Source organism: Chiroxiphia lanceolata, chromosome 14 (assembly GCF_009829145.1).
Source record: "Chiroxiphia lanceolata isolate bChiLan1 chromosome 14, bChiLan1.pri, whole genome shotgun sequence".
Taxonomy (NCBI): Eukaryota; Metazoa; Chordata; class Aves; order Passeriformes; family Pipridae; genus Chiroxiphia; species Chiroxiphia lanceolata.
In genome coordinates this window covers 12,284,563-12,299,237 of record NC_045650.1, presented here as the reverse complement: position 1 = coordinate 12,299,237, position 14,675 = coordinate 12,284,563, and the positions used below count along the sequence as shown (strand labels likewise).

At 42.8% G+C, this 14,675-nt stretch overlaps 1 protein-coding gene across 9 annotated transcripts in view; it reads right to left on the bottom strand.

Moving 5' to 3' along the window:
• The window catches only part of GRIA3 (glutamate ionotropic receptor AMPA type subunit 3), a 602,976-nt gene that overhangs the window by 45,758 nt on the left and 542,543 nt on the right, over nt 1-14,675 (bottom strand). For all 9 annotated transcript variants that reach the window (XR_004359634.1, XR_004359635.1, XM_032702135.1 and 6 more), the window contains 4 exons: nt 14,126-14,293; nt 10,695-10,799; nt 9,262-9,369; nt 7,926-8,132 (listed from right to left, as the gene is read on the bottom strand). Coding sequence is in view for 7 of the 9 variants with exons in the window: in XM_032702135.1 (XP_032558026.1) it covers nt 7,926-8,132; nt 9,262-9,369; nt 10,695-10,799; nt 14,126-14,293 (588 nt within the window). In the remaining 2 variants the exon portion in view is untranslated. The remainder of the gene's footprint in view (nt 1-7,925; nt 8,133-9,261; nt 9,370-10,694; nt 10,800-14,125; nt 14,294-14,675) is intronic.

Genomic DNA, 14,675 nt, shown 5'->3' with positions numbered 1-14,675 from the left:
TCTGCACACACGACCTCTGTGTTTCCTCCAGTTGCTCAGGAATATCCCTCAGCAGTTTATCCTGGCATGTGCAACTACAAGGTACGTGCACAAGTTCACTGCCTGGAATAATCAGATAAGCCATGCCTGTGCACCTAAGGAAGCCACTCAGAAACTATGGCCCTGGGTGCCTCCTCTGACAGCCCTGCTCAGCCCCTTTAGACAGTCATGTGTACTGGGACACTGCCTTTCCCCTTGAGTGACCCTTTCCTCAAGGAGAAAACCCTCAGCTATGTGGTCACTTACTGCAAAAATCTAGCTTAACGTGGCTTGAATATAAAACCTGAAAATGCCTTGGGATGCCTGGGTGTTCACTGGCTTTGCAGATGAATGTGTTCATCACCTAAGTAATGGAGAGACTGGGGGGGGGACATGGATAGAGTGAGGTAAAAGAACTGGATGATGTTGGAACTTTTTCATTGAAGAATTCCCCCAAAACATATATTTGCCTTGTAGCTGCTGCTCATTGAGCTACTGTTAAATATTAGATGTCTGCAGTCAGTATGAGATGCACACAGAATATCAGTTTTAAATGCAGTCAGAGTCCACAGCTGGCTGGAAGACTGAGCACTTTGACCATGGCCACTGTACTTCGTGTTGAACTAATGAGGTAGTTACAAATTAATCCTTATTAGAGAAAGCTTAATGGATCAGGACCCCTGCAGAGACTTAGCAATGCCTCCACCTGAATTGAAGCTTAGGTGGGAGGTAGGTGTCTTACTGCCTGGCACTTCTGCACATGGTCAGCCTTGGAACACCTTGTCAAGGAAGAAAAAGGCTGGTTCAGCTATAAGAGCATCTAGTTTCTGGAACGTTTTCCTGGACCTGGAGAAATTTAATTCTCCCAAAGTAATATTTTAATTGCCAAAGTAGACATGGTGGAGTTCTTCCTAAGTGCTGATGCAGCATGCAATAAGGTCTGTATCTCCTTCATGCCCAGCTGAGTTCATGTAGGATGTTCCTGTGGGACTTTGGGGGGATGAAGATGATGCTGTGCTGAAGCACAGACAAATCACTTTTTAAAGGCCTCAACTGTTACCATGTCCTCATTCATATCAAACAGTACAGATTTTCATTGTAAATACTTTCAAATTGCATTTTAATATTACAAGGGATACAAACATTTATCTTTCTGATACATTTCAGTCTCCCTCTTTTCCTATTGTTCCTACCAAAGGTGTTCACTATATTGGAAACACCAGCAAATACCCTCATCCCTAAATGAACATGGCAGCAATTGGTTTCTGCAGAGGGAACAAGCATCAGTTCACATGCAGGGTCTTGGGAAACCATCAACAACCAGAGCACTGAGGGTGGACCAGCTACAATCCAGTGCCCGAGCCTGGTTGCCCACCACTTCCCTGAATATTAGTTGCATCAGGGAGGTTAAAAACTATTTTGCTCTTTGCTTATTTATTTAGAGATACAGTATTTGAAATGGAGAGCTTATGGAGAGCTCTAAGCACCCTAAAGGATCATTAATAACTGCAGCACTCTTGAGAATTTCCCTCCCTGTTATGGCTGCAGATAAGCAGAACCCATACAAATTGAGCTCGATAAAAAGAACACAACCACAAACATGTCCCTCTCTGTGCAGAACTGGAGGGCGTTTAAGAACCTCAACAACTAAGCTTTGCTAATCACTCATGACTAATGGCGTTTCAAACATCAACTTCACTGCATTTGAGCTGGGCGAGAAATGTCATGGATTCCTCTGAGGCTTGTTCTGTCTTTGCCTACTAGTGTGGGAGGGATGGATTTAGAGAGGACATGCAGCACAGAGGCACTGCCCACTCTGCTCAAAGCTGACCCCAGGGAGCTGCAAACCTCAAGACTCTTATGGGGAAGGAGAAAAAATAGCAAATGGAAATCCCCTTCTATGTGGAAAAGAAAGAAGATAAGATGTTCCACCTCTGTAATCCAAAAGGAGGGATGGAATTCTTCTGCTTACAGATGACTCTCCCTAACTTCAAAGCTATGCACTAGAGACAGCAAGAGATACAGGCTGTGCTCCTGCCTGCACGTGCTTGGGGTCATTCCTGCCCGCAGAACTGAACAACTCCTTTGCTCGTGTGTCAATTTGCAAGAAGTGGGGCTGGGCTACAGTCACTTTGCAAGACCTTTGTGTGATGGCAAGCAAGGCAGCACTCTGTGTGCAGACTGAAACAAAGAGACACTCTCTGACTTCCACTGGCAGCCAAACATCTGGGTACCCCAAAAGTGCTGAATACAGGTACACTGAGGCATCAGAAGAGACTGTATTGGAATGGTGACTGACTCTGAGCATGTTTTAAGACTTCTCACTGGAGTCTGAGGTTTCCAGGTATGAGAAAAGAGTGTCAGACAGAGCAACACATCACTTGTGGTATCTGCTGGCAAAAGCTAACTTTGTAAAGACAGGCCAGTATCCCCAAGGATATTTGGGGTGTGTTGAGAGGCCAGGTCATGGGGGCAATGTGCTTTTAACACACTAGCTCACACTTATTTAAAACCAACAGCTGGTATCTGACTAGGGACATGCTGTGCATTGAAATCTTAATGTGTACTAGCTGAGCAGTGTAAAAAGGTATTAAGGTGTTAAAAGGGCAGTTGGCCTTGTCTGCTGCAGTTTGTCAACGTTAAGTCCATTCGTGCTTTATGTGGATGCCCACAGCTCTTTCTGACACACTACTGCCATATGCAGATGGAGACATAAAGGGTACATCTGCTTCTGGAGCTGTGGGCATGTGTGCTTCCTGTGTCTGTGCTGAGACCCAGGTCAGCCAGAGTCTGGGCCCACAGCAGTGTGGCTCTGCGCCAGGGCTGCGATCCCGGCCCCCCGTGTGGCAGTGCCACCACGTCAGAAACCAGGGGTGAGGAGGGAATGGCAAGCTTCACCCACCAACTCATGGCACAGTCAGGCTCTGCCACGGACTAAGAGCACATGGGACATTTTGAGGAGAACTAGGAATTGAGTTAGTCTTCCTCTCTCCTACAATTCAAAGGCTGTAGATGCCATCTGCAGCATTTCTTCTACTGCTGGGAGAGCCTGAGAGGCCAGCACCACATGGAGCTGGTCAGTCTACTAAAGGCAGGGAGATGTGTCGGTGGTCCCATTCCAACAGACTGCTGCGTTCTGGAGACTGCCTGTCCTTTACATGACTGCTTCATTCCTTTGTGCTATTTTACATACTGAAAGGTTTTTACAAAGACCTTTCTAACCTGAGAAGAGTTTTAAAGGCTGTAAGTTCTGGCTGCTCTTTTCATTCCCAAAGCATTTGTAGTTACAATTAAGATCTGTGTTAAACCTCCTGTCAATTAGCCTCAGCGCTGTGAAAAGCATCAGGGCCGGAGAGGAACGGCTTTCCCTGGCTGAACTGGGAAGGAAGAACAGCAGCCTGCTTTAAAAGGGAAAGAAGAAATAAAAGCCTACAGAAAGAGGCTGACCCCACAGAAGAGAAAAGACGACTGTCTAGTGCTCAGCAGCTGGTGGGTACAAAGCCCCGAGCACCAGCCTCATGGGGCCCGTGCTGAGGGAGGTGCTGCTGCTCCACAGCCCCAGCTGAGGGCACATCCTCAGCCCGTGGGTTACTGGAGGACAGCACTTGCCCTGCTGGATTGCTCTGCTGGTTAGATTTAAATAGTGTTTCAGTCTCCTGGTCTGAGAATGATTTAGCTACTTTCCCTCATCTGAAATGTCCAGGAAAAAAAAGCTCTATCTATTTTCTATTTTTATTCTGTCAAAAGTTTCCACTATGCTTTAGAAATTGCTCTTAGTTTAAAACAATAATAGTGCTCGAATTGGTAGTTTTTTTCTGAGAGGATGAAGCCTTATTTTGACACCATCAGAATGAAAGAGCAAAATTAAGGTTTTTTTCCAACCTGAATTGACACTTTTTGAGTTAAAAAAAATCAGATAAATTTCATTTTACATCAAATTTCATTATCATTATTAATTATTATTACTACTACCATTACTACTACTACTATCACCAACATTTAAAAATTGCTAATAAGTCACAAAGCCCTGTTAGCTCCTCTCTAACAAGACTTCTGGCTTCTCCTGCCTGAAGCAAGGGAGTTTGGGAATATCTGCTCAGGCAGAACTCCCTGCCTCCAGGGCTCCCATCCCTCTGTAACCAGGTGCATTGGTACAGGCCCTTGCAAAGCTGCAAGGGAAAGCCCAAGAGGGAGAGCTGAGATTGTCCTTGTCTTCAGAGACCCTACAGCACAGTAGACTTTTACACCCTCCAGCCAGCCCTGACGTGATATGAGACAGGGGAGGGAGAATTTCTAACGGGAAGTATTTTAGTGGGTAAATGGCAATGTGTAACTCCCAGGACTGCTCCAGTTAGCCTAGTTAATGCTGACTTCTGGCTAGTCTTACCCTGGAGTCAGGGCTGTGCTGGGCAGCCTCAGGACCTGCAGCACAGTGACACAGCACCCCTGTTGCTCTGGGTACAGCTCAGGGGAGTCTGAGCCCCCTCCCATCCCACCCATCCCTCTGCTCCTTGACATTCAGAGCCCTCCAATGCAGTGGTCTGGAGGCTGCATATTCTCTCCTGGCTCTGTGCTGCATTCCACAGGAAGGAAGAGCAACAGTAACAATGAACTGGCACAAACCGAACATTAAATATAGTTAATTAGGGTTTTGACATTAAAATGACAAGCCATTCACTTCCTATGACTGTCCTAAGAGCAATTTTAGGAAAGAGCTGTATGTGCAGGGCTAAGCAAAAAAGAGCACAGTATTCAAAAAGCCCCAGCAGTGCCAGGTGGTGGTGAGGAGGCTGTTGGGTCAGGAATACACTGTATCTGACAAATGACTAGTCCCTGTTTATTACGTGAGACAAATGCAATCTAAAGGATTGTGTTTCTGCCACAACTCAGCTCAGCTGCTGGATAACTGGTACCAAAACCAATCAGGACCCTTTTATCCCCCCAAGTCTGTCTTCCATACATGCTAATAAAGATACTTAAAATCTAATCTCCTTCTTGTCTTCCCAAAATGGAATCCAGAGGAGCCAAATTTGACAGTCATTTTGCCGACAAGGCTCACAGGGGCATTAGAGTAACGTACAGTTTTAGTTCCCTAATAGAGTTTTAAGCCCCTGAGAGATAAAGGAAAGTCAGTACGTAAATGAGGCGTTTGCTCCAAATAATTAGCACTTCTATAGCATTTCTCATCTTCAAAGGGCTTAGTGCACGTCCTCATGAGTGTGGTACACAGCCCCCTCTCAACAGATGGAGGAAGAGGCCAAGGGTATTTCATGATGTTTGCAAATAGAGCTGGGAAAAGGTCTGGAGGGCTGGTGAGGTTTGCACTCAGAGTTCATGGGCTGTTTCCTCTGCTTACAGAAAGCCAGGTGGATTTCCATGGAGCTTGCCAGTCAGTTCAGCTTGGCAGGCCAGGGAGCTGGCTCAGCAGAGCTGGGCTGTAGGAATTAACCTGGGCCTGCACTCAAACCTCACGGGACGACTCTGACCTTTGAATAATTGAGCACTGCAGAGAAGAGGCTTCAGTAACAGAGCTCACAGCTTGCGCACAGGAGCTGTTGGGGGTCAGGGAGGAAAACATTCCTCAGTTTTTCATTAACAAGAAAACACAGATGAAAACTGTGCTCAGAATACAAAGGAACAGACCTTTTTGCAAGGGAAAATGAGCATGGTGGGGTAGGTTTGGGGTTGCTTTAAGCTACAGTCTGTGGTGCCTGCAGGGCTGGTCTTGCTGGTGTGGAAAGGTCACAAGTATGGCTGGTCACAGGGACGTGGACAGGGCTAAGTTTGACGCTAAGGAGGCAGAGCTCTCTGAGCAAGGCTCATCCCAAGGGGTTGTGGAAAAGGCAGCTGCAGCCAACCTGTTTATCACAGAATTGTTTGGGTTGGAAGGGACCTCTGAAGATTATCTAGGCCAACCTCCCTGCAACGAGCAGGGACATCTTCCATGAGATCAGGTTGCTCAGAGCCCTGTCCAGCCTGACCTCGAATGTTTTGAAGGATGGGGCATCAACTGCCTCCCTGGGCAACCTGTGCCAGCTCCTTGGCACCCTCACAGTAAAGAATTTCTTCCTAATATCTAATCTGAATTTACCCCCTTTCAGTCTAAAGGCATTTCTTACTATCCTATCACTACACACTCCTGTAAAAAGTCCCTCTCCAGCTCTCTTGTAGCCCCTTTACATACGGGAAGGTGCTCTAAACTCTCCCTGGAGCCTTTACTTCTCCAGGTTGAACAGCCTCAACTCTCTCAGCCTTTTCTCACAGGAGAGGTGCTCCACCCATCTGAGCACTTCTGTGGCCCTTTATCCCGATGGATCTTACATAGCACAGCAGGTGCACAGGCTCATCTTACTCGGCTCAAGTCCCAGCAGAAGTTGCCCACACCACACCTTTCCTCCTCTAGTGCAGACACTCCCAGTGCCTGACTGTTAGCAGCAAGTTCAGGTTCTCTTTTGCCTTGCTTTTTGCCTATGGTATGATTATTTTTTTAAGTGAATAAACTGCTTGTCACTCGAAAATAGATCAAAAGGACCCAATTACAGCTGATATTCTTGATATTTCTTGAACCACACACAGAGAAACTGAGGGTTCAGATTTCCAGTGCGATGTAATTTGCTCGGAACTAAATGAAACCTTTGCTTCAGAGCTTCTCAATGGACTTGTGTTCTCTAACAGAGCCAACATCAGTTTCCCAAGTTGCATAACTGAGGCATGGGGAGTTCAGAAGGTTTGCTTAATGTCAAACCTCAATGCAACAGGGAATCAAAGATGTAATCCAGGGGTCCAGCCCCCTGTTTACTTTCTCATCAGTACATTTCCCTTCCTGCCATAATATGATACCACAAAAACATTTTTATTTTTATAAAATATTTTGAGGTTGAAGACACTACCACATATATAATAAGGCATCAGAATTGACTGCTCCAGAGTAAGAAAACTTCTGCAAATCTAGCAATTATTTTAAGAAGACTGATTCATTTGAAAAGAATTATCTCACCAAACATTTTGCAATAATGATGATGTATTATCCCAAGGAAATTTTGAGGTGACTTTTAGAAATTACACTCAGCCATGGAACAAAAGGAAGCAATTGAAATATTCGCTTCTGCTCAGATATTTTTAATAGAGGAAAGCTTGTTAAAAATAAACTGTAAAAAAGATTTGGGCGGAATCACAAATCATCTCATTAGCATTTGGGGCAAAAAAAAAAAAGCAAAGATGAAATATCAGCTTGAAAAGTCTTTTCTGCAGAGCCAATTTTCTCCCCCTTCCATCTGGTTTATCTGTATTCCAAAATTCTCATTTTCAAAGAAGTTTCTAAAATGGCAATTCCGGACTGTTTTTGTTCTTACTAAACAAAGCAATGTACACCCAATATAGAAATATAAAGAGGAATGCAATGAATTAGGCTTTTTTTTTTTTTTTTGTCTGCCAGTTGATTTTTAAAACCAAATCAAGGGTTTAAAAAGAAAAAAGATAAAAACAACCTTGGGGTTAACACAAACCAGCATCAGGGACTCAACAAGGGCCGGAATCACAGATGAGACTTTTAATGGGAGGGACACCCTCCCAGCACTTAAGAGACTGATACAGAAAAAAGATGTGACAAATGAAGCAGCAGCATATGAAGGGCAAACTGGAAATTCTGCTTTAAACAAGAATTTGAAATTTGCCCAATGCTACTTCTCAACATTTTGTGGACTCTTATTTGGAGAACAGCAGTAAAAAAGAGACACTTTCCTGCAATGAAACAATTAGAAAAGTAGACTATTAAAAGAAATTTCTACAAAGAAATATCTAGAATTTTAAAGGTAGTATTCAAACAGACGATCTTTATTTTGCAGTTTATTAACTTTGAGCATAACTTTTTATAAAGAACATTAAAATGAAGGTTAAGAGAAACTTACCCCATAGACCAGTTCACCCACCATGCCATTCCATATCTTAGTCTCAGGGTCCCTAGCTCCATATTTCCCATCTCCAACAATTGACAGTTTGTATTTTATTCCAACATGTTTTGCTATTTCAGAAGCTAAGTCTACACAATATCCTTCATATCTCTCATTCCCTTCTAGTTGTTCATGGTTTTTCTTATACATTACATATGGTGATTCCTTTGAAACAAAAGTAAAGATCAAAAGTCTATGAATGTAAAATACAGCTGTAAACCACACAAAATGAGAGTTGTTATTATCCTTTATATTACTGGCAAATATTTACAATATTTCCTGCTTTGGTACAGACTTAGAAAGACAGACTTCTGCAGTTTGAAAATCTTTGGCTGATCCTACAGCCACACATACTATTGATTGCATTCCTAATACGGACCCACCGAAGACAGCAGGATTTTTAAACAAAGTTACACTTCTGTTTGCAGGCCTGATTAGGCAGTCAAATAGCATCACTGCAGGTTTTAGTGTTTAAGAACTGACATACCCAACACCTGGACCATCAACATCATTTCCTAAGGCCCCAGTGATGTAGAATGGGGCTCTGATGGAGGTATTTCCAAAGCAGCCTAAGGGAATCTAGGCTAAAATCCTCAGCAGAATTTTTTGTAATTGAATTCCCTTAGCCTTCTTGGGAAATTCCAGCTGAAATGCTGGTTACATCTCGCTAAATCCATAGGAGTATAAAATACAATGCTTCAGGAAATAGCATAAAATTGGCTCATGCTTAGCAGAACTGTAACAGGCACAAAAGTCACAATGAATACTGTACAGAGCAGGTCTGTAGAGGCGTTGGGAGGTGCTGCTGCTTGTGAGACACAGGAAGAGCTTTGCTCCTTTGGAATTGCACAGGTATAGGCTGCTTTTCACACAGTGCTAGAGCAGTTCCAGTTCTCTACAGGCTTCATTGTGCCACCCTTACTCAGTCCACAGGTGTTGCGTTTACAGGAGCTGTACCTGAGTGAGGGGTGCAAGATTTGACCCTACAGCAGGAAGGCCAGATCCTGTGGTCACTTACATACATGCACAATAACTTCACTCACACGAGGCATTTAACTGAGTTCAAGTGTCTGAGAAGCAGCAAAACACAATGGTGAGCTCAGCGAGCTCCTCCTGTGAGCAAACTTACTGATAAGTTTGCAGGGTCAAGCCCTCAGAACAACTCTGGGAGATACTGAACTTTCCAGTCACTTGAAGTCACACAACATCTGCCTCCTGGCGAGGTGTCTAACACACCTCAGGAGCCACGTGTCTTGTTTCTTAAACACAAACACACTAAGAACATAAAACTTACCAAGATGGTAGTGACTACTATAGTTCTGTTCTCCACAGATGAGCTGTCATTAGAGGGGAGCTGATCTAATGCTGGCACAAATCTTTCATATTCATTCCAATAACCAGCCTATAAAAATGGAGATGGTTATCTCATTACATACCTTTACAAGGACTCTGGTACCTGAACTTGTAAAAGAAACTGTCAAAACATATGGGTTTGTAACATTTCTCACATTTCTGTTTCTGTCATTAAAGGACCACATTAGCTTTAAGTTAATTTCGTTAAAGAAATAATGTTCTCAATCCTAAGAGCAAATAAACACAAGCCAAATCAAAGTGAAAATACATATTAAATTCCCCTATCTCAATCAACATCATCGTGGTGCCTGTGGAATAAATTCCCATGTTTCTACAGCATAAGAATATACTACAGGCAAGAAAATAAACTGCACTGCATTCTGAATAAAGTTCTCTGATTTTGTAATTTTTATCCATATTCTGCTGCAGTTTGGCCAGTGAATACAGCCCCTGCAGACCTTCCTGAGCTGGGATGCAGACATTGTCAGCAATGCAGGCACAGCAGCTTTATCTTCAGTACAGGATACAAACCCCTTTGTGAGGTGACTGTTTATCAGCTGTTTTAGTGCTGACCTTCGTGGTGCTGTGGCTACATCACTAGGCTACTACATTAGTTTTTATATTTCTGCACAACACAGAAGTAACACTGTTGGCTGCACTGTACACCTACATGAGTGCCTGGGCCACGTTGACAGGCATTTTATCAAACATGTGCAGAAGTGTTTAGGGAGTCACAGTGGTGATCAAGCAGGTTAGGTACCTATCTCCAGGTGAAATCAGGGGGATTTAAGAGACTCAGCTATGCAGACTCCTCTCTCAGTACTTCTGTGACCCCGTCTATCTAATTATTTTTGAAAATCTGCCTTAAATGTCTTTTATAACACAGAACTAGACGATTATCCCACTTAGGATCTATAATTTCTTTAGGAGACAAGAGAATGAGTAGGAAATTCTAACTAAAACCAAACTTATTTTCTGTTAATTTCAGAAGGTTTCACTGGTTCCAGCTTCACTATGGCTCTAAAGCACTATATGGATAGGGAAGGAAAGATCGAAAAAATTTAGAAGAGAAGGTTAAGCACAGGAGCATGAAAGCAGGTATTATGGTTGGCAGTGGAAAACCTCCAGAAAGGTTTTAGAGGAAGAAGTTGTGCCTGAAGTTGACACAGAAAGCAATGAAGATATTAAGCAAGGTGAGTGGTTTAGTCCAGGAACTGAATAGAGAAGGTTCCTGGGAGAGGGAAGACAGCAGAGAAGGTGGGGATTTCTCAGGGCCCCGTTATTACACTGCCTCTGTGGTATTTTTGTTTCATTAGTTTCTTGGGATAAATATTGGTGAAGGTGTGAAATCTGGATGCATATCTTGAAACTCACCTTCCGTGACCCACCAGCTTTCATTTCATACACATCAATTGTGTAATTCATTCTCCGCCCATAGGTGTCGAACTGGATGTTCCCTGTCATTCCTTGAACTTGCACCTTAAGAAAATAAACAGGAAAAACATTTTAATAAAAGATTCACTTTATTTTTTCGCTCTGTTATATTTTGCAGGAACCCACTAGCTCTAGCCCAATTTTTATCTATGTAAGAGCCTGGTAGTGCTTTTGACACAGCCAGTTATATTCTTCAAAACAAAACCAATCCAAATTCTCTAAGTTCCAGCTGTACATATTTGTTAGTTAGTACTCAGCTGGTGACTCAGTGCCGCAGAGTGAGCTGCATTTAAATGAAATTAGCCCTGCAGGTATGTTAAATGTAAGAAAGACTGATTCTGCCACGCTTGGTCACGCTGGGTTCACTGGTACAGCACGGAGCATCAGCGAGGCACGAGCAACAATTCAGTGCCATTAAACCCCTCACAACATGGTACAGAGCGATCTGCAGTATGGACCAGACTGACATAGCACATTCCAGGAAGTGCTTTATTTTAAGATCAGTCCCAGTGCAGGAGAAAGGAATGAATGTCTTCTCTGAATGAGCACAGACAATTGCCTCTGCTGCTTATGGAGTTTTGGTCTCGGTCGGGATGGATGGGTGTGCAGACGGTAAGTCATTAGCGTTGCCTACTCACATGAATCATCCAAAGGGGAAGTATAAAGTACCTCATTTCAAAGAAAAAGTCCTTCTTATTTCCCTGTATTAAAGGATGAGGTATTTTCACTCACATCACTTAGCAACACTGACAAGCTGTCATCGCAGGCAGAAGAGGTAACAGTTTCAAACTTCAGGAGGGGTAAATTAGCTTTAATATTTAGCAAAAACTGGGGAAGTTCCAGGAAGAAGTGATGTTGGACTAGTCAAAGGCAAACTGTTCAGGGCTGGTGACTGATCTGCTGTTCACAGTTTAGAGATGGTGGACAAAGATACATAAAATAACCGAAATTCCACAGACCCCAAATTATCCAGTGAGTCAAATTCAGATTGACATATGAGTAAATGGATTTGAACTTTTCTTAAAATAGTTTATGTCATTACAGGGGGCTTGAAGAAAATGTGAGTTACTCACCTCCAGAAAGCTAGAGAGATGAACTGGACTTTGAAAACCAAACTTGACCCTAAGAGGTCTTATCAACTGTGGACTGAGCAAATGTATTTGTAGGGCAGTTGACACATAAGTTGCATCCAGATGTGAGTTGCTGTGCCTGCTTTTGGCTCCTGCTGGAAGCTGTCTGGCTACCTTAGCACAGCAGTGACTGTGTGTCCCAGCAGAGCTTGTTAGACCAGCTTCATCCTGATGTGCATTGAGACATGAGCTTCGTGCACTGGACACCTCTGGACTTCAAATTTAATTTGTTTCTATCTTTGGTGGGAAAACTCAGCAATTTGCAAAACCTGGCTGCACTGAGGCAGGAAGGCTCACCAGGACTGAAACTCTTCTGGTAGCAGCATGTGAAGGCAATCACAAACACAGTGACTATTTATAAGTGTCCAGATCTGCTCAGGCAAACTGTCTGCCACTGACCTCATGTCTTAGAACCAGCTTCAGAAGCAAAGACAGGTGCAGTTTTCAAGGTTGTAGGGAAGAAGATTCAAGTAATGCCTATTTCTCTTTGGCCAGCAGGATGACTACAGTGTGGCACTGAACCTTCTGCTGGCAGGGGATGGATATTTCAAGGATATCTCAGAAAAAAATATTCTTATCTGAGTTGATGCTACAGAGTGCAGAAACATTGTTAAATCAGAGTTTTGTTTGTTTTTTTTTTTTCTCTGAAGCAAAGATTCAAGATCATTGTCTGAACAGAAGGAGAGAGGGTGATGGAACAAGATGGGGACTGGAAGGCAGTGTGGGATGATCTTGGGTAGCTCTTGTTGGAGGTGTATATAAAACTCACTTGCATGACTTTGGATAGCTAAAACAATACAAGGCAACCAGCCAAAAGTCAAACTTCTGCATTTTTTGCCAATCATGAGTTTGGTATTTTATAATATTTTTTAGTATGTTTTTTAAAAAAAATTCCCCTAAACAACGGAGTGTCCTGTAGAAGTGTTGGTTTTCTCTATTGACATGAATACCTCATACCTCATTCAGAGGAGTTTTATGTTTTGCTTGTAATTAAGTTCAAATGGACAGTACAAATTCTTCATCTATTGTGAAGGTTGAATTTAGCTATTTCTTTTAAAAAGTATGTAACACTACATTAGCGAATGTGCAGTTAGGAAGTGACAAAATGGTATAAAAAAGAGCTCTGGCTCTTTTCATGTGTGACTGAACCATCTCTCTCACTCCTAAAACCAATAATATCTGATTACAACTGTTCACAATTCATTATAACCTCCTGATAGAATCCTTAACAGTTTGGTAACTGAGAAAAAGCAGTAATTAAGCCAAGTGTATGAAGGTTGACCTAGGATTTGTTTATACCTAACATGGGCTTAATTCTGATCTCACTCACTCCAGCTCTATGTCTGCATTAATACAATCAATTCTAACAGGTTTATTTGAGAGTTATTTGAGCCCAACCAAAAGCAGAGTTCTTGTCTCTTGTATCTACAAAAACATTATTCAATATTTTTCGTTGTCACTTGATTTAACACAAATAGCAGCGTAAGAAGAGTGAAAAATCAACAAAATTAGAGACATAAGTGAGGTAGGATCCCATATTATAACTAGTGTCAGGAATAAAAAATTGGCCATGTAGCAGGTAATCTGTTTGAGTGTTATGCCAGGAATCAGAACTGGTTGGAGGCTAAACTGTGTCAAGGTTCAGGCTGGTGCTGAAATCCAGCAGTACTGCTATGACCAACAACAATTCTTCTACTGCTTTAAACCAATCTGAGTTGACTTTTTACTGTCAAATTAACAAAACTGCACACTTGTGTTTAAGTTCATAAATACATGTATTCCTGCAAGATTTACAATACACATGCTGTAGACCCACTCTAGTTCTCTTAGTCAGATTTGCAGGCTCAGCCTGACTTTAGAAACCTCCAATACATGTTTGACTGCAAAAGGCTCATGCTCACTCTCAGGGGAAGCTGGGGTGTGATGGGGGATCTGAGGGACTGTAGGTGCTCTGGTGTGAACAACCAGGCAGCTGCTGCACCACTACTTAGAGGGATGAGATTGTGTCTGAAGCTTTGAGAGCTAGTTTGTTATGCCTTGCTCTCCATTTTATCCATACTTTGGAGTTTGTCATCAAGTTGGTTTTTACTTTCTTTCTTTCTTTTTTCCCCCTGAGGAGCTGCAGATGTTAGTGTGAGGGCAGGAGCTCTGTGTACACGGAGCAGGACACAAGCGCGGTCCCAGCAGAACTGCTGCTGCTGTGGAATACACACATTCATTAGCCAGCACGCTTGCCCTTACCATTTTCAGTGCTCTCTCTATATCAATTCCTTGGCTCCATGGTACTGCAGGGTTAGCCAGGCAGTCTCCAGCACTGCCTCTCCTGGAGACATCCACACGCTGTCTTCGGAGGTAACGGAAAGCCTCTGCTATGACCAGGACTGCATCGTGGGTCAGTGCAGATGTGTACTGCAATCGGGGCAAAGAGAAGACAGTGACAAACTGCAATCTTAGAATTGCCCCAGGTGTGTCAGGTGAACTCCTCCTCTTTGTTAGAACACTCTTACAAGAATCATGCTTGCAAACCCATTTGCTTGCCCTCTGTCTTTCAGACAAAAAAATCTGGTGATTTTTTAGTTTAAAAATTCAACTTATTTCAATTAACAAATTAAAAATATTTTCATTTTGTATAGCATATATAGCAGCAAAATAACAAAACCAGTTTATAGTTGCACAAAATTTCAATTTAATTGGAACCTTATTCATCTAAATGAGTTTAGTACAAAAGTCTGCAGTTCCATGCTGGACCATACTGCTACCAAAGAAAAGCTCATATGTGGGTTTTTGCTTG